Source organism: Lacerta agilis, chromosome 2 (assembly GCF_009819535.1).
Source record: "Lacerta agilis isolate rLacAgi1 chromosome 2, rLacAgi1.pri, whole genome shotgun sequence".
Classification (NCBI taxonomy): domain Eukaryota; kingdom Metazoa; phylum Chordata; class Lepidosauria; order Squamata; family Lacertidae; genus Lacerta; species Lacerta agilis.
The window spans coordinates 94,290,118-94,309,855 of record NC_046313.1 but is presented as its reverse complement, the minus strand read 5'-3'; the positions used below and the strand labels follow the sequence as shown (position 1 = coordinate 94,309,855).

Sequence of the window (19,738 nt, the reverse complement as noted above, 5' to 3'; positions counted from 1 at the left end):
ACCTACGCTGACACCAAACCCTACACATATTAAGGAAAATACTTTGTATTCTTTTATGTTATCAAGCGTCTGCTTTATAGCTCCCAAAGCAAATGAATCCTCATGTCCGTTTGTGAAATGCAAAACACTTTAGCTGCTGTATTCTTTCATTCTAGTCTTTGCTCCTTCCTTCTAAAATTCCCACGTTCCCAATACGGCAATTCACACTCTGCACCCCGTGGCATTTGTAATAAAAAAAAAAGAGAGAGAAGCAGAATGTCTCATTCAATTCTCTCAAACCTTGTTTTTGAGCAATAGGTGAGCCCTGGGTTACAGACATTCCTCTACTACTTTGTATCAATTTTGTATAGATCTGAACCTTCTTTCCAAAAGACTTGGCCCACCTCTGTGCTCTTCTCCCTGGTATAAAGTCTCCATCACTTGTGAGAGTGTCTCACGGGGAGTTTGGATTTTCCTTTAATCTAATCCATTTAGAATATGACTCGCCATTTATTGAATGAAGAGGAGAAAATTGATAGCTTTTCATTAGGCTGACAAAGTCCTTTTCACTGTCAGCATCTGAAATGTGTTCTCTATTTAAATTTTATTTATTTCAATCTTCTCTAGAGGGAACTAGATTAAAATGAAATGCCTCGCGCTAAGTGGTACAACTGTTTTTTCCATTACTGCTGAGAATGCCGCGCTGGTTTTTGCCATGCAACTCTCTGCTAGCATTTGTTACAGCTTCTTAATAGCTGCAGAAAGAAATCAAAATGGGTCAGATTCAAGTATTTTTGCATGTCGCTACATGGGATGAGACAGCAGACAATCTACAAGTCAAGAGAACAATATCCCTCGGGCCTCTTTATGACTGGAAATTCAGAAACCGATTTAGAAAGGCTTACACAGTTTAACGCATTAGAAAAGCAAGCCATGCTGGGAATTGTAGTTTTATTTCTTAAAGAGTCCCAAAAGCATTAAAAGACTCCAACTCCCAAGGTTCCTTGGAGGAAAGCCATGACAGTTCACAGAGCCAACCCAATACTTTTTGCTGCCTGAGGCAAAGGACAATGTTCAGAAGCTGGTTGGGCTGCCAACTGAGCCTTCTTCAATGCTGCTGATGGGACAGCATCTTCCACCACACCTGAGGGCTGCAATCCTGCTTAGAGGACATAGGACACAGCACCCACAGCTCTGGCCTCCAACACCGCACCTCACCACTCCCAGCATCCACCACCAAGGAATTCTCAGAACTGTCTCTCTGTGAGGAAAATAAGGGCCTGCAAACAACTCTCAGCCTTCTTAACATACGGCACCTCCCAGATTTCTTGGGGGGAAGCCATAACTAAACAGCCATAACTAAACCACACAGCATCACTGTGCTTTAAAGGGAATGGTGTGAATGAGTCCAGAGCCATTGCATCTGCAGAGGAGGCTGGTCCATGTCCTCAGCTAGAGGGATGCAGGTGGTGCTGTGGTCTAAACCACCAAGCCTCTTTGGCTTGCCAAGCAGAAGGTCAGCAGTTCGAATCAGTTTTGAATCCTTTTCAGTGTCCTGTTGAGCCAGAAGTGGTTTAGTCATGTTGGCCACATGACCCGGAAAGCTGCCTGTGGACAAACACTGGTTCCCTCGGCCTGAAGCAAGATGAGTGCCACAACCCCATAGTCGCCTTTGACTGGACTTAACCATCCAGGGGTCCTTTACCCTTTCTTTTTACCTTTTACCTCAGCTAATGCCCAGCCTCCAACATGCCTACTTACAAACAGCCCAGGTGCTTCTTGTCAGCTTCCTGCTCCTCAGTCTCAGCACAGCCCTTGTAGAACTCAGCAGGGAGACTAGACTTCGTTGGCTGTGCCTCCACCTACTGTTGACCTCCCTGCCTTCTGCCCTACCAACCCCAGTGGCACCAGCCACCGCTGGCCACAAACATGGGCCGCATGTGTCATGCCGTACATCGAACCCCTTCCACCCCATAGACAGAGTCCTGAGGCTTAGGATTTGGTTGCTGAAACAGAGGCAGACTCAGACTGTACTGTATCCTAAAGGCTTGTTTTGGTTTCATCCCTGCTGGTACCATTGACATTTACCAGCCCGGGCTCATTTGTCGAAGTAATATGTGGCATTGCTGAGCTTTCCATTAAAGACATCCTCTGTGGCGGTGTGCTTGCATTTGCAAAGGCATCCTTTGTCTACCACAAGTGAATGTTTATGCTAAACGGTTACATGCCAGATGGGTGTTTGATGAGGTGATTGAGCATTTATTTGCTCTTTCAATCAAGGTCAGCAATAACAGGATTTGGTTACATCCAGGGACAGCTACCATAAATATGAAGAAAGCACTGTAGAGAGTTGTCTTCCCTCCATCTGAAGTCATGAAATATTCCCCAAGGATCTTTCTGAGGTCTAGCCCTTAATAGTAGATCTCCTGCTTTTCTGTTCCGAATGTCATAGAATCATAATATCATAGTATCATAGAACTGTAGAGTTGGAAGGGACCACAAGGATCATCTAGTCCAACCCCCTGCAATACGGGAATCTTTCAAACCCACAACCCTGAGATTAAGAGTCTCATTCTCCACCAACTGGCTACCAGGTCTCTGTGCATATTTGTTAGTTTTTGTCCCTTCTATGAGTGTCTGCTTCCTTTCAGTTCTGCTGTACATGTGTATTTGAAGAGTAGCTGTGTCTGAATGGTAAAACATCTGCTGCTTTGCATGCAGAAGACCCCAGGTTCAATCCCCAGCATCTCCAGGTAGGGCTGGGAAAGACAGCTGCCTGAACCCCTGAATAGCTACTGCCCATCATTGGAGTCAACACTGAGGTAGATGGACCAAAGGCAGCTTCCACATCAATAAAGCAAATATTGCAAAGACACCTTAAGCCTCTCGTGCTCCCTCATCCAAACAAAGCTAAGTCTAGTAGCACTGACCTTGGAACTTCTTGCTGCTTGAGGGAGAATGCAAAGATAACTTCCTAGTTCCCTCGCCGCCGCCGCCATTAATAGCATTTTGCCCTGGCAAGGCAGTTCAAGCCTCTGAGCTCCACATTAGCACCGACTTCTTCTGTTGATTAAATAAGCACTGCTGTCTTGGCTGTGATAATTTCTTCTCACATACTGTGTTTGACGAAGGACTGATGAAGACCATTATGGGATGGTTCTTGAAGGAGAATTAAAGCGAACCTCACAACAAATCCTAAATGAAAGAACGGAGTCATGGAGAAACTTAGCAAATGATTTCACCCATAGTAAAAGGTAGCCAGACAGGTGTATCAATGACTGTTTGCCATATACAACAGTGGCCCACTTCTGTTTATCTGGCGCTGTAGCCAGAACAGTAGGTGATAATATTCTTTGACGTTGCGAGGGGTTCATTAGCCATAAAACCCCCGCATCCAGAAACCAACTTAGCACACAAATGGAGTCCAGCAAGCTTCCTCCTGTGCACGTACCTGCTGTACGTTCTCACTTGCTCCTCCTGTGCCATCAGCAGAGTTATCTTCTTGCACAATGGTGTGTGTGCATGCCAGCAATTACAGACGACGGAGTCCAGCTTCTTTCTAATCTAGAAGCTTTATTTACAAGGTATAAATTACATTCCAGGAGAGACACTCGACATTTTGCCTTCTCCCTTCTCTGGCTCAAAAAAGAAAGAAGAAAGATACAGGAACAACAAGTATCACATTACACATTACACAGAGCATCCGGTGACGCTCTTCCCCTTGTGGGCGGGGTGACCTGGTTGAGCTTGTTAACCATGAAAGCTCCAAACCTCTATATATTCATGCGTAGGAATTTTCCTTATATTGAAGACATTTTCACTTAAGAAAGTGTGACCCAGTCACTTATAGAATCTTAATTGCACATCTGCAGAAATGGTTGTATGTGATGGGGGTAGAATTTGGAGAGGTGGTTCTATCCTTTTAAAGAGTTCGTTGAAATGAATTTATTGTTTTTAGAACTTGTGTTTTATTCTATTTTAATTCTGTGCACCACTTCGACGGCTTCATGCTGTGAAGTGGTTTAGAATTTGTTTTAAAAAATAATAAATACTGAGCCTGTCCATTGATCCGTCTAGCCCAGTGTTGTCTGCACTTACTGGCAGCAGCTCCCCAATGTTTCTGGCAGGGGTCTTTCCTTTGGAAATGCCGGGGCTTGAACCTAGGACCTTCTGCATTCAAAGCATATGCTCTACCACTAGCTTTCCCAATGATTTCCTTGTTTGGCTGTTAGCTGCCCAGAAATAGACTGAATGCTGGACTGGAACTGATGAGGTCCAGCCTTCCTGGTTCCTATGTCGTTAGGTCTACCATTCATGCACAATGTTAATTGGTGCTGTTTCAGTAGGTATTGGAATCTTTGCTGCAGAAACAAACTTGAATTTTGAAGGAAGAACTCCCTGACCTCATTTTGGATACATGAAAGGCCCTTCCTCCAATTTTGTGTCCTGCTCATCTTGTGAAGCCTGTGAAAGTATATATTTATATCTCTAGCAGAGCAAGTTGGACCAGAGACGGAAAGGAGCATTCATAAGAAAAGGGAATTAGTTTGGTGACGATTAAGAGAATGCAGAGCTACTGCAGGCGAACCTTCTTGGCAGTCGTCCATTTTTAATGTACCACAATGGAAAATGGTGACAAAAATATGCAGTAAAATTGAAATGGCATGCAGAGGGGAGCAGTCTCCCTTGTGGAGTCAACATCAGAGAATTTCAATTCCAAGTGATTTGGAATATGGGTGGCAATACAAGGAATATTATATGGCCCTGAAAGCAGAATGCACCATCATTACAAATGGGTAACTCTATGTTTTTCTTACAGATGGGTTTCAATGCATGGGAGTGAAATGAACATTGGTACAAGGCACCAAACCATCACCACCCATGCAAGCCACTTTGGGGGGCAGAATTAAGTTATTTGTTTATTTATTTAATCATACACTTCCAAGTCCCGAGCTAGTTTGCATTATTCATTTAAATGCATCTAACAACAACATAATTAAAATCAGATAAACAATAATATAACATTCCTAGAAATCAAATGTCAAATGTGGTGGGGGTTGGTGGAACAAAAAACTATTGCAGCCCTTTTTAAAAAAAAATGAAAATGGACTGACTTTACTTTGCAACTGGGAACAGTGACTGGTCCAGATAACAATGGTGGCAAAGTGACTCAGCATGGGAAGTGGCCAAGGCCAGCCCAACCCAAGACATTTTGCTGCCTGAGGCAAAACAGCACTGCAAAAGGCAGCACATAAATTCATAAAACAGCAATAATATGTATTATTGGAACCTATCTGGGGCAGCGGGGAGATTGTGCCAGAGAAAAGTTGGATGCTGAAATCTGGAGGGAGAGACATGTCTCGCTCTCTTCTGGGCTTGGGGGTCTGTTGGGGTGCTAATTGCTCTTCCTTCCGTCATTCCAAGGGAACTGAGCCATCGGTAAGCGCTTGGAACCCCTGCAGACTCTCACCACTTGGAGATTGAGGTGGCACATAATAGTAGAAATTGTTAGGATATTGGTACAGACCGAGCTGCAAAACCAGCAGCAGCGAGGCTGATATGACTTGTGTTTTTCCCATGAGAAAGACAGCTGTTTTGTCTTTCTCTCAACCATGTGATAATCTTTACTTTCACTTTCAGTTCTGGCTCAAGAGAGAGAGACGGCATTATGCACAGCTCTGACTTACTGGGCTGGCAAGCAGAGACAAACTCTGCATCTTATCTACAGTAAAATAGTTTAGCCTTAATGGCTTGTGTGTGTTGTTGTTCACGCTGGGGAACAATCGCATAACAATGTGCCACTGGACTCGAGTAGCCAGGAGTGCACCCATGCTTCGTCCCTACCTGGGGGGTCAGACTCACATATTGCCCCAGGGGGACGTTTGCTAACAGAAATGGGACTTCGGATCAGAGCACATACACACCACCACATTTCAGTTAGTGAACCTGCTCCCTGAGGCAAGATGTGCAAGGTCAGCACCCATTGATGGGAGCAGTGCATCCGCTCCCTATTTTTGTGACACTTTGCAGTCTGAATTATTTAGTCAGGGATGGAACAGTGACAGCTCTGCCTTTTCAGTTGAGCAACATCTTGGTGCCTTTCTGCTCTATGCTTCTTCTGTCGCTCTCAGTCCCAGGAGCCGAATGCAACCTTCTCTGTTCGGCATTCGGGGCTCTGCCTGGGCACGCTCCCTCCCAAGTTTAAACCTCTTGCACATAATGATACACACGCCTTACAGGAACGTGATCATGAACTATAATTACAATGCCTTTTGTTTGCTTGGATGGAGCATCAAGAGAGGAGTGTGGCCATCCATGCGCATAGAAGATTCTCACTAGCTTCTTGTATAGCTATTGGGCTGTTGTTTTTATTTGTATTGTGTATTTTGTGGTTTTATAACTTGATTTTATTCTGTGAGACCCTCGGGTGTAGCAGTATATAAATTCAAATAATAATAATAATAATAATAATAATAATAATAATAATAATAATCTGTTGCTGCGCCCACTTCTGTTTCTGGCCCTGGCCACCAATGGCATATAACCATCGGAAGGTCTCCCACAAAGGGGTGCAGACGTAGGGCTGAAATAAGGATTCTCATCCCTGCTATATAACAGGCATGTCCACCCCTCGATCGCGGCATCATTTGGCCCCCAACCCAAAAAACTTTGGGTCTTGCTTCCCCAAAAATAGCTGAACAAATTTGGGCAGCCCCCCCCAAAAAAGCTCAGCAACTCTGGCAGATCACTGCCCCAGTTTTATTATACTAGGAGTAGATTGCAGCCTCCAGAGAGTTAGATGGGCCTGCTATATAGCATCATATCAAATACAGTCAAACCGTGGAACTCAAACGGCTCTGTTGCCAAAGGTTTCAATTCCTGAACGCCAAAAACCTGGAAGTAAGTGTTCTGGTTTTCGAACGTTCCTCAGAACTCGAACGTCCAACACGGCTTCCACCTGAGTGCAAGAAGCTCTTACAACCAATCAGAAGCCGCGCCTTAGAACTTGAACGTTTCAGAAGTCAAACGGTTTTCTGGAACGGATTATGTCCAAGTTCCGAGGTTTGACTGTATGACACCAGCTGGATTAATGTAAAAAAATAAATAAATCTGTTGAGATCCAGATGAAGCTTTGGCATCCAGATTGAGCGAAGTGAATTGAAACAAAACAAACAAAAAACCAATTCACAAATACTTTGCTTGTTTTGTCTCTCTTAGCATCAATAGTCATTGGGAAATGGTGGTGTGAGATGGAGCCATGCCTAGAGGGCGAGGAATGCAAGACGTTACCTGACAACTCAGGATGGATGTGTGCAACCGGCAATAAAGTCAAGACCACCAGAGTAAGTTCTTTTCCTCTTTCCCCTTTTCACCTCCTTCATCCCCCCCACCCAACACCTCCTGAGTTTTTCCATCCTCGAGTCTCTGGCGAAAGCTAAGAAGTCGTTTCCTTGCTCAGTAATGCATGTCCTTCCTTACCTACTGACTGGGTGAGTCAGAGGTGAGTCCTCAGTTGAACTCTACCAGGCAGCTGAGTTGCACTGAATCACCATGTCACTTTCTTAAAAGTAATTTGCCCCCCAAGGAATAAAATAGCAACCTGTCAGCAGGACCAGTTGTGACTGTTAAAGATTACACTTACTGTATTTCTTATCGCTGGATGTAAAAGCTGTTGGTTAAACCATTGCCATTTCAGACGGTGAAATGTTTTCAACCAGCTTCAGTAATATTAGGTAGGAAATCGGAGTTCCTACCATGTATTCACAAATATACACAAACACCATTAAATGTAAACATCGCCTGCTGTGCGTTCCTCAGGTGCCCCTTGCACAGTCAGGGATAGGATTGGTAGTGGTTTGTGGAGCACCTATGCCAAATGACCATGGATTCAAGCTAAGCCCATGATTTGGGCATGGTCCAAAGTAGCCTCAACCGTACCACTTTGGGGAAGATAAAGTTACAAATATATGTTGCTAGAGATGGATGAATCTGACACTTTCAGCTTCTCTCAAGTTTCTCTCATTTCTAACCTTAAATTCACTTAGGCCTGAACTTGTTGATAGCCTAATGGCCAAGCCTTAGTCTTGCATGTGCAGCAAGTCCTATCTGCTGTGCTGAGTTGTTGATCTGCTGTTCACAAATAAATACAGCTATTGAAGTTAGAAACATAGGAAGCTGCCTTAAACTGGTCCATCTAGCTCCATGTTCTCTACACTGACTGGCAGCTGCTCTTCAGGATTATAGCCAGGAGTGTCTCCCAACCCTACATGGAGATGCCATGTTCTACCACTGAGCCCTTCTCTTTTCCCGGTGTCTGCTGCTTCCTGGTATTGGGGCAGACCTATTGCAAGGACCTTTGTGTGTCTGGTGGGTGCAGCCATTTCCCCACAAAATAAATTACCTGTACAGGTAGCAGCAACTAAGCAAGCATTCTTCTCCAAGCAAGGATCTCCATCCTCTGTATCTTTGGGCAGGAATGCAGCCATAAGAGAGTCTGTTCCTCTCTTCTGCTCTCTGAGTATTTCCTTACTGTGATGCATTGTGTTTTGCACTCAGAAATACACATGTAAGGTTCTGTTTATTAGTTTTGCATCTTCTCTGCTTCTCACAGTATCTGACATACCAGCTGTGAGTTAATATTCAGCGTCCAGAAATTGTTGTCAGGCACTTAAAAACTGCATTCATATTCAGATATATGGCTCCATCTACTCTGTATGGATTATTATATTTCATATCAATTAGATGCCCGTGGACCTGAATGTTCAAAAATGAAATAAATCCCACCCACCCCCATTCTGTATTTCCCCCTATCATTTCCCTACAGGAACTATTTTAATTAGCTAGCTGGGGCACCTTCTGGTGTAAATCCCAGAAACATTTTGCTTTGTTCCTTGAAAACATTGTGGAAAATATTGCAACTGGAGAATGTAAATTGATGGGGTAAGCTTAGCAACTATCCTGTAAATCATCATAGATGTCTGCACAGGAAGAAGGCATAGAGTTTGGTCTGCAGATTATTTACTTTTTTGCAACTTTTAAAGTACGTGGTGGGTGAGTGGGTGGGCAAGAGTCACCACAGCACACAACAGAGGTTTGAAATTTGGCTTTATTTCATTAGGGGGGAAATCATCAAACAGCCAGGTTGTGCATGCAATCTGCATTAGGAGCACTTGCTTCTTTATTTATTTACTAAAAACTTAGGAACGACTCAACATCTTGACGTGGAATTGCTCCCAGGAACATTGGGGGGGGGGAGGCGCCGCAGGCAGATGGCTGGCATTGTCTAATCAAAAGCAAGTCCATATCCATCTGCACAGCTGCCTATTTTGTCTTTACACCTAAGAGACAGCTACCCAATGGTTTCCTTCATCTTCATTTGGGAGAGGACTTCTTCTGCAGCACCAAATGGCAGTATAATAGCTGACCTTTCCTGGACACACCCCACCATGGGCCAATAAAGGAGTTGTGATTTAAGAATGAATGTGGACACCGACGGAGGAACGGGGGGGCAGGGGGAGCGCACCGGCCCGGCACCATCGGGGACAGGGGTACCATCACGGCTGCCCCCCTGGACATGTGCCATGCGCACCCCCCACCACGCCTGGTGCTACACTCCACGGACGATGCGCCATGCCCCAGGACGCACGCCATGCCCCCACGGGCGATGTGCCATGCCCCCGGAACACACACAATGCCCATGGGATGTGCACCAGCCATGCCCCCACCTGCTCTACGCCCCCGGTGCCGGAGCATGCAGCGTCGCCACTGAATGTGGACCTTTAGCGAGACAGATTTTGCTGATATTCTCACTACTCAAATAGACTGCTCCTGCTCAAAGCTACCCTAGGAGAGGGTATACTGGTTGCTGCTGTTAGGAAACTCACGTCTTCTGGTTTTCTCTTCACCCCACTGCAATATTCAGTGGGTTCTACTGGGTTCTACTCTGTACCCCCAACCAAGCTCCTAAACCAGAATTTCATATCCGGCTTTTCTCCTGCCACCGTCAAAGCACACTTAATTATATCATACTGAAAATAAAAAAACAAAAGAGTGCAGCCCTATGCACACTTCCTTGAGATTATGCCTATTGACTATAGTGGGCCCCGCTTCTGAATAAGCTCAAATAAAAATGCACTTCAAGTAACCGTTACCATGGTGGGTGATGTTCGATACCCATTTGTACCGCTGCACATTCTGTAGCCAGGGAAGGTTGCCCTCCTCCACAACTAGGCCTCACAGTGCTGGGGGCACTGTTATACAGTGGTTCCACTCCTTCCTCCTGGGCCGTGTTCAGAAAGTGGTAGTGGGGGATGTGTGTTCAGACACCTGGGCAAGTGTGGAGGACGCCCTAGTCCTGAATGGGGTAACTGTGCCCCTGAAGGACCAGGTGCACAGCCTGGGAGTCATTTTGGACTCGCAACTGTCCATGGAGGCGCAGGTTAATTCTGTGTCCAGGGCAGCTGTTTATCAGCTCCATCTGGTACACAGGCTGAGACCCTACCTGCCCGCGGACTGTCTCGCCAGAGTGGTGCATGCTCTAGTTATCTCTCGCTTGGATTACTGCAATGCACTGTATGTGGAGCTACCTTTGAAGGTGACCCGGAAACTACAACTAATCCAGAATGCAGCAGCTAGACTGGTGACTGGGAGTGGCCGCTGAGACCATATAACACCGATCTTGAAAGACCTACATTGGCTCCCAGTACGTTTCTGAGCACAATTCAAAGTATTGGTGCTGACCTTTAAAGCCCTAAACGGCCTCGGTCCAGTATACCTGAAGGAGCGTCTTCACCCCCATTGTTCTGCACGGACACTGAGGTCCAGTGCCAAGGACCTTCTGGTGGTTTCCTCACTACTAGAAGCCAAGTTACAGGGAACCAGGCAGAGGGCCTTCTCAATAGTGGCACCCGCCCCGTGGAACGCCCTCCCACCAGATGTCAAAGAGAAAAACAACTACCAGACTTTTAGAAGGCATCTGAAGGCAGCCCTGTTTAGGGAAGCTTTTAATGTTTAATAGACTATTGCATTTTAATGTTCTGTTGGAAGCCGGCCAGAGTAGCTGGGGAAACCCAGCCAGATGGGTGGGGTATTAATAATAATAATAATTATTATTATTATTATTATTATTATTATTATTATTATTATTATTACTATTATTATTATTATTATTATAATTCAAAATGGCAAGCATCCAAAGGAAATGGAAAAATAACTGGGGCCTCACACTTAAAGGTCCCATCCAGAGCACCAGCTCTTGAGTTGCTTGTTGACCTATTTTATTTCTCTGGACAAAAGAAAAGCTATTTGGAGCTCACACTTACCATCAAAAGCTGAATCGATAATAATAAAAAAGCATTGCTTCTCCAAGTTCAAGTCTTTCATGGGAACAAGATGTACTACAAGAGTCCAGTGTCAAAGTTCAGGCTTTTATGCTTAGAAGGAGGGAGCTGAAATGAAAGACCTCTTTCTTTGCCTCCTGTTCATGTGTGCTCAACAAACTCTCTGAGCCTGTTCTACCCTGTTCACCTGCACCACATGCCATCTGTCAGGAGTGGAGGACTCTTGGACCAGAGCCAAGGTGATGATTCTATGCCCAGAGTATCTTAGGAAACAGAGACTCCTAAGTGGACATTCTGAAGTGTGGTGGTAGTGGCTTGAATTCACACATTCAGTGCATTCCACAATGGGATGATCACCATATTCTGCTTATCTGATTTTATCTTAATGCCTTAGAAATCCTCTTAAATGAAATAATAATGGGAGGACTTGTGGCCCTCCAATTGGACAACAACTCCCATCAATCACAGCCAATATGGCCAATGGTCAAAGATTATGGGAATAGTAATCCAGTCATGCTAATACAAGAGATCAACTCACATCTAATTGTGGGCTATTTGTGGGCTGTTAATATATGTGCACATAATAGAATCATAGAATCTTAGAGTTGGAAGGGACACCTAGGGGACGCCTAGGGGTCATCTAATCCAACCCCCTGCAATGCAGGAATTTCAACTAAAGCATCCATGACAGATGACTATCCAACTTAAACCCTCTGAGGAAGGAGAGTCCACAGCCTCCTGAGGGAGACCGTTCCACTGTCAAACAGCTCTTACGATCAGAAAGTTCTTCCTGATGCTTAGTCAGAATCTCCTTTCTTGTCACTTGACACCATTGGTTTGAGTCCTGCCCTCCAGAGTAGGAGAAAACATGTTTGTTGCATCTCCCATGTGACAGCCCTTCATATATTTGAAGGTGGCTATCATATCTCCTCTCAGTCTCCTATTTTCCAGACTAAGCATACCCAGTTCCTTCAACCACTGCTCATAAGGCTTGGTTTCCAGACCCTTGATCATCTTGGTTGCCATCCTCTGCACACGTTCCAGCTTGTTTATCACTCCTACCAGGCTTAGAATATCTGTCTATTTTCACCTCTAGATTCTTCAGAGTTCTTTTTCATGAGTTCTGCCATCACTGCAATCCTGATCACACTTCCTTAGGAGTTAAACCTTCTGAACTCAGTGAAGTTTACCTTGGAGAAGACATGCACAGAACTGCCTTTCATGCCATCATGCTTGATTCTACCATCTTAAATTTTAGCATGGTTTTTCAGTAGTTAAGGGTGCAATCCTATGGTCTTAAGTGGAGCGAGGGAGAGGAGAGGGGGGGAGAGATCTATGAGAAGAGCAGGTGGTCCACCCACAGAGGCCTCCTCTTGAAACTGCAAAAATCTCCATGACTGTCTCTTCTCTGCATTCAGCGCACCAAAGCTGGATAGAACAAAATGAGATGCCCTTCATGTGCCTTGCCTTAAGAAATGACATCTACTTGATTATTTGAAACATTTTTATAATGGTCTTTATGGACCAGAGACAGCCAATGTGGTGACTTCCCAATGTTGCTTGAACAACAACCCACATAATTTCCTGATCATTGGCCATGCTGGCAGGGGCTGCTATGACTTGCCATCCAACATAAGATGAAGAGCACAACATTGACCACTCCTGTTATAGACCATGGGGCACTGGTGGTTTGGTGAGGTTGTGGCATCTGGTAAGTGTACACAGCACCATTCTTGAATGGTTCCAAGAAAGTTCCATCAGGTGGGGAAAGTATGTTGCCTAAGATATTCTTGTTATGATGTTGCATGTGAATAAGAATGGGGACACCAGTACTAAAGCTTTCAAATGGTTATTATATATCTCAGGGCAGCAATTCTTGCTTACTTTCCAATCCATACTCTTCCCTAGTCTCCTCCTCGCTATGCTGCAATTGAGGAGAAGGAACTTCCACCAACCAAATTGGAGGATCAAGATGTTTTTCAAGGAACTGAGTATAATTCCTTCTTGTGCATTTTGTTGTTACAGATTCATCCGAGAACCTAACAAAACATCTTCCGACAGCAGCCAGTGAAGGGAACCCCTGAAAGATAAGAGGACAAAAATCTTTAAACCATCTCCAGCTTTTACAAGCCAAATGGGATTTTTTATTTATTTATTTGCACTTTAACTCTGTACCAGAGGAAACTACAGTGGTTTACTTGTGCGGAGTCAGATGCCCTAGAAAAAGCAGCGCACCAGATTTGACAACAGTGAACAGAAAAGAGGGTGAAAGGAAATAAGGAAATTAAAAAGCAGTTACTGAGAAGCAAGTTTTCTGATGTTGGAATATGAACAACAGACCTATAAGTGTGGATCTACAATTTTTCTTTGTATCATTAAAATATATATAAATATATGAGATATTTTGAAATAAAGCCTGACTCTTAACAAAATATGAGCAGAATCCACACTTTGCTGCAACTGCTTTGTAACCTTTTTTTAAAAAAAACGCACAGACGTTTTGGAGATCAAGAAGACAACGGGAAAAGAACATAAAGCAAGATGACTTCTGACAAAAGCACTGGGATGTTGCTTCTTCTTTTTTATTATGGTTCCTATTATTTCAACTGGACATTCAAGGAAATTCCACCATTCCATTTTCCTGTGTTCTGAAGTCCTTTTTTCTTCTTCTTTTCCTCCTCGTGCAACAATAGCATGCTGGCTTTGCTTACATTAACCATACTTTATACTTAATTGATATGTAATACCAGTTCTACTTTCTTCCAAGGACGTCTTTTGTGGGGGCGGCACCAGTTGTCCCACAGAGAAGAGAAAGATGACTCTTGACACTTGGGGGGGAAACACACAGTCTACGTTCAGAGGTTTATTTGGCAGACTTTGGGTAGACTGCGAGCTACCTTATTAAAGAAGCACTGTACAGATCATTGTCTACAGACTTTGTATAGCTGGTATAGACAATCCTAGTAAAAAAAGAAAAGAAAAGTTGGTTGCTAACTTCAATGGCTTGTGTTGTTTGCTCAACCACTCATGAGGGCTGTTTCATTGTATCTGATTAGGATAGAACCTTATCTACTCAGAGGTTCACCTACCCCAATCTCCTCCAATGCAGGGATTTCAACTAAAGCATCCTTGACTGATGGCCACCCAACTTCTGCATAAAAACCTCCAAGCAAGGAGAGTCCTTTCCACACTTAGTGTTTATAGTGGTATAGTTGCTGGGTTTTGAGCTTGCCCGGGTTTCTGTGCGGAGGGGGTGAGGGTTGGTGGACATGGTTGGTGAGATTTCTCTTCCATGCCCCTTCCCTCTGACTGGTCCCAGCTGCCATTTTGCAAGCTCAGTTCAGAGGAGAGCTATGGCAAATGGGGATGATGGTGCTGAGCCAAAGTATTGCCTGTGACAGCAACCAGGTTCACCATGGACCAGATAGAACCATAGTTTCTCTTCTAATCTCCTATACTCCAACAAGATTAGAATTTTGGAATGCTAATAATAATTTTTTTTAAAAGCTGTGAAAGGGCTATCCTCATGAACATGTTTATAACGCTGACGATTACTGGCTGGTGCGACACAAGGTTATGTAAGGGGTGTGACTACAGCCACAGAACTTTTCTGTATTTGTACACAACCCCACACTCACTCTCCAATAACAGCAACACATGACCAAAGGTGCAGTTAATCACACTTAAAAATGTTGGAACAAACAGCAATTATACCACTGTAAATGGTAGGTGAGGAAAGACCCTGGAATTTGTACTGGTTCAGGGTTTTCCTGCTGTGTTTCAGCCACGGTGATGGCAATAGTAGTAAAAAAAATGAACAAATCCGAAATCTAGGGTGTAGGGCCATGTTGGAATGGAACCAAGATGGTGTAATATGCCACACATCTCTGAAAGAGGGGCAAAGTGGTTTGGGCTTTGGATGGGTCCAAGAATCAGAAGGTTCATAAGGTTTTCCTTTTCAAGATTGCATTACCAAAAAGCAATGCACTTTAAGAACTTTCATTGGTTGTCACTTTAATGTAATTGAAATATAAGTGGGATTGCCCCCACCCATGTAGCTAAACAACATCCTGATGTCAACCGCTCAGATTCATGAGTATAGACTATATCCATTTACTTGAGCAGCAATGTCTGGGCCCCTATGTTCATGGGGGTAGTTTGGACAGACTTGAGACTTTAACATCTTACTGACCAAGGCATAGTAGGAAGAACAACCTTGTCAGGCTGGCAGAACTGGCATATGTTCAATGTGCATGTGACTCTTCCTGGATACAGCATTCCTGCCGGTGCAGTGCAACCAGCTCTAGAGAAAACTGAGGTGGAGTTGAATTTGTGCACAAAGGTTTCTTTCTTTATGAGATTTCTTATCCACCCTTTACCATAAATTCCTGGGGTGGGGATACATCCATGTGAATGTGCATAGTTAAAATCCAATAAAACAATTGAAAACAAAGTACATACATCAAACCATAGAGGTGGCCTTACAAAAACCACATAAATCTTAGCTTGCAAAGACCAGGGTAAAGAGGTGTGTCATCAACAAATGATGTAAATCATATAATGAGGATACTTGATGCACTTCTAGGTGGATCAAGTGGGAGTTCCACATTTTGGGGAGTTACCACAGAGAAAACTCTTTCTCTCAGGCCACTACTCCTGTCTTTCCAAAGGCAGCAGAATTAGCAAGAGACACTTGAGAGAGGCTGTGGGGAAGGAGGCAGCCTTTCAGATATTTGGGGCCTAAGTCATAATAGCATCTTGAACCACACATGGAAAGATGCTCTACAGAATTTCCCCACATAACAACTGCTCTTTAAACTTAAAGGTGTTCAAGAGGTCTTTGAACATTTGACACGTGGACTTTTAAAATGGAAAATGCAACCGGAGTGCATGTATTGTTTTTCCTCTGTTGGGATTATCCCTTTCTTTTTAAAACAATTCTCATGCCAAAACACCAAACTATTCTGGGCGGTTCTGTGGCACCAGCCTCTGAAAATGAAATATCAGAAATTTCCAAATGTGTGTGCTCCCTGAGTGATCCTATGAGCGCTTTTGATGTTACCATGGAAGCCACTGCAATATGCTTGAGAACTTAGACCCTTGAGAACTTGGCATGGAGGCTGTCCTTGATTTGCTTGAAGACTTCTCTGGGTCACCCCCTAATCTCTGCTCCCACATGTGATCCTTATGCCAAATGAGTGGGATTTTAAAGAGAGCAGGACAACGGAAAATCTTTATATTCTGTACTCTGTTATACTATTTTCAGCTTGCTGTCACCTCTCAATACACCCACACATCAACTATACTAATCAGATTTATCCTGTACAGAGGAAGGGCAGAACATACTGTCCCAACCACAGCTGTTGTCCATCTCCAAGACAACAGCTTCCGCACCTTGATATGTAGAGAAATATATATTAAAAAGTTGTCATTCTCATGACACTGTATATTAAACCAGCAGCACTAGGTGTTGTGTTGCATTCTTCAGGGACTTCCAAAGCCGACACCAGAAGTGCTAATCTTTAAAGTTAAATAAATTTTAAGGATATGCTGTTGGATACAAAGCACTCTGTTTCATGGTATATCCCCAAAAATGATTTAGTGGGCTTTAAAATGCCTGAATCTGTGCTGGATTGTGGCCTAAGTTATCATAACCCTGTAAATAGTTGTTGTCAAATGGCATTACCAGATAGGGGCAACTTTCAGAAGGCTGCTTTATCCCTTGAAAACTGTAGCCCCCTTTTGGTTGCCTTTCCACCTCAGAATGGTTGTGAGGATTTCCTCTTTAGTGACAGCCTACAAATCAGAATATGGCTTCCCTGGAATGCAAATTCTTGAGTAAGGATGAGTGATCCCTGCCAGGCTGGTGTCAAATTCACTCGGAAATAACTCAAGCCACTTTGCATTCAGTGTCAGAAGAAAGGCAGGATAAAAATGAAATGAAATTAATGTATATAATTTGGGGAGGTTCCAAAAAGATAGAAATAAATGTGTGTATCTGATGCTTGCACAACAGATCTTTCCTCTCCTCCCCATTCAGCCTCCCATGCACCTTCAAATTCTCCAGAGGGTTGGGGGACCCCCTGGAGCAGAGTGGGGTGGCATGTGAGAGAAGAAAAGGAAGGGGAAGTCCCATTGTGTAAACAGAAGGCAGGAAAATCAAGTTAATAACCTTGAGAATTACTGATAATTATAGATAGGGGATAGCTAGATGATAGCTAGCTAGCTAGATTAGATAGATGATAGATAGATAGATAGATGATAGATAGATAGATAGATAGATAGATAGATAGATAGATAGATAGATAGACAGACAGATATATAGGTAGATAGGTAGGTAGGTAGATAGGTAGGTAGATAGGTAGATAGGTAGATGATAGACAGATAGATATAGAGATATAAAATTTGTGTCTGAATATGTATTCTGTTATCCCTTAAAGTTATGCTCATATGTATGTACTGTATGATTTTCCCCCCTCTCATGTTGGATTGGGGAGTTGGAGAGAAGAGTGTTAAACAATATGCTTGCACTTTGTGTGTTTCTGGGTGTTCAGCAACATGATGGCTTCATGTTGGCAATATTGCCTCCTTTAAGTGCAACTACACGAGAGTCTCAGTGGACAATATCAGAAGTTCAGAACACAAAGGGGAAACCAGCCACCACCTTCAACAGCAACAGGAGAGAAATTACTTTCTAGACCTTCTACTGATAACTCACTGTAAACATCCAGAAGACAATAAGAGGTAAGTCTGGAAACAGGTTGAACTACCATTGACATTTCTGCATGCAAAGGTGACTGTCAGGTTGGTTAGCTGCAACAAATTGCTGAGGCCCACAAAAGCACCATCCTATCTAATGAGACAATTTTGGATGTATTTTCAATGTATGTCCCTGCATAAAGGAATGTCTAAATAACTACAAGACTAATCCTACATTTCACCAAACACAACCAAAACTTCTTGTGGGAACGAAGTTCACGCTTTATGTTGTCTTCTCATGTCTGAAACCATCATCACAAATCAAACATCAAAGACTTCATATCACCTGACATCTTTTCAAACACATCTTTTTCTATGGAGACTTTTCAGCTACAAGCCCATTAAGGGAGGAAATATCAAGTGCAGTACTTCAAAGTTAGGGAACCTTCTTAAGCCTCATGGACACACACTTTCTTAGGCAACTTTCCGGGAGCTGCGTGCCAATGTAGGTTTGGCCAGAGGCAAAAAGTGGATGCAAAAATGGATATAAATCTTACCCCTGTATGGAAAGTATACATGCTAACCACACAAAAGTCAGATGTTTCATGTTATACACACACACACCTCCATCCCTCACCCCTCACACAGGCAGGCAAGAGGCCTGATCATATCTCAAGGACACATTCCAGCCAGGCCAAAAAATGTTGAGGAGAGCATGGAGTGGAGTGGTGGGACGCAGGACAGAGGCAGGGCCAGGAAACAGTCTGAAAGGCCAAACAGAGATGCCTTGAAGGCTACATTTGGCCCCCAGACCTGAGATTCCCCATCACTATAGTACCCACAAATGGAAATCAGCTCTAAGAGGCGAGTTTATGAATAAATCATATGGTGGCCTTTCAGCCTCAAAGAATCATCCCTGAAGGGTAGGAAACAGCATCCCATGAGGTACAAATGGTTGTCACTCAAAAGCACAAGGAGTAACACTCCCCAATGGGCATATGGAACTGCTGTGGCCTCTGGGTTGCTAACCATAACAAAATGATGTGCTGGCTGCTTGTCAACTAGAGGAACTAATCTCAGACAGATCTTCCTATAGAGTCCATAGGCTGGACCAAGACTTGTAATGAGTGGCCACTTGGGGAAGGTGGCAAGGAGGCTTTTTCACTGATTCCTCCCACTCACTTCCCCCCCCCCCAGCAACCTTCTGTGACCCCTGAAAAGCTGATCTTGGAGTGCGGGGACTTAAGGACCCTGCAGGAAAGCAAGGGAGATGCTGCAGGGAGTTGCAGGGGAATGCTGGTTATTTCCACCTTCCCCTTTCTCTTTGCAGAATGGCAAGTCTAGATCCCAGCCCCTGTTAAGCAAGAAAGAAGGGGAATAGTTAGATCTTCACATATAGGCAATATATGAGATCATATTATCTATTTCTGTACCAGAAATATGAACAAGGGACAGACAATTGACATATTAGCTTTTGCAGCCAGTTTTGGAGGAGGTGGGAATCTTGCCGCTGATATAATAACGGCACAAACGCAGAGAAAATTCCATTATTTCAAACACCCAAACACCTGAGGCCATTCACCAAGTCAATTTGATATTTTAGGATTAATATTTTGCAGCATACCGAGCAAATCTAATTCTTTCCCTTCAGACTGAAAATGCACAAAATGATCTATCTCTCAGATAGGGCATCCTTATGAAGCAACGTCTCCTTTCTGGCA

General features: G+C 43.7%; 1 protein-coding gene across 2 annotated transcripts in view; it reads left to right on the top strand.

Annotated features, from left to right (window-relative positions):
- The window catches only part of TAFA1 (TAFA chemokine like family member 1), a 313,507-nt gene extending 299,189 nt beyond the window's left edge, over nucleotides 1–14,318 (top strand). For both annotated transcript variants that reach the window (XM_033141254.1, XM_033141253.1), the window contains exons 4-5: nucleotides 7,198–7,322; nucleotides 13,344–14,318. In XM_033141254.1, coding sequence (XP_032997145.1) covers nucleotides 7,198–7,322; nucleotides 13,344–13,361 — 143 coding nt within the window. In that variant the 3' untranslated portion in view covers nucleotides 13,362–14,318. The remainder of the gene's footprint in view (nucleotides 1–7,197; nucleotides 7,323–13,343) is intronic.
- Nucleotides 14,319–19,738: the final 5,420 nt, after the last annotated feature.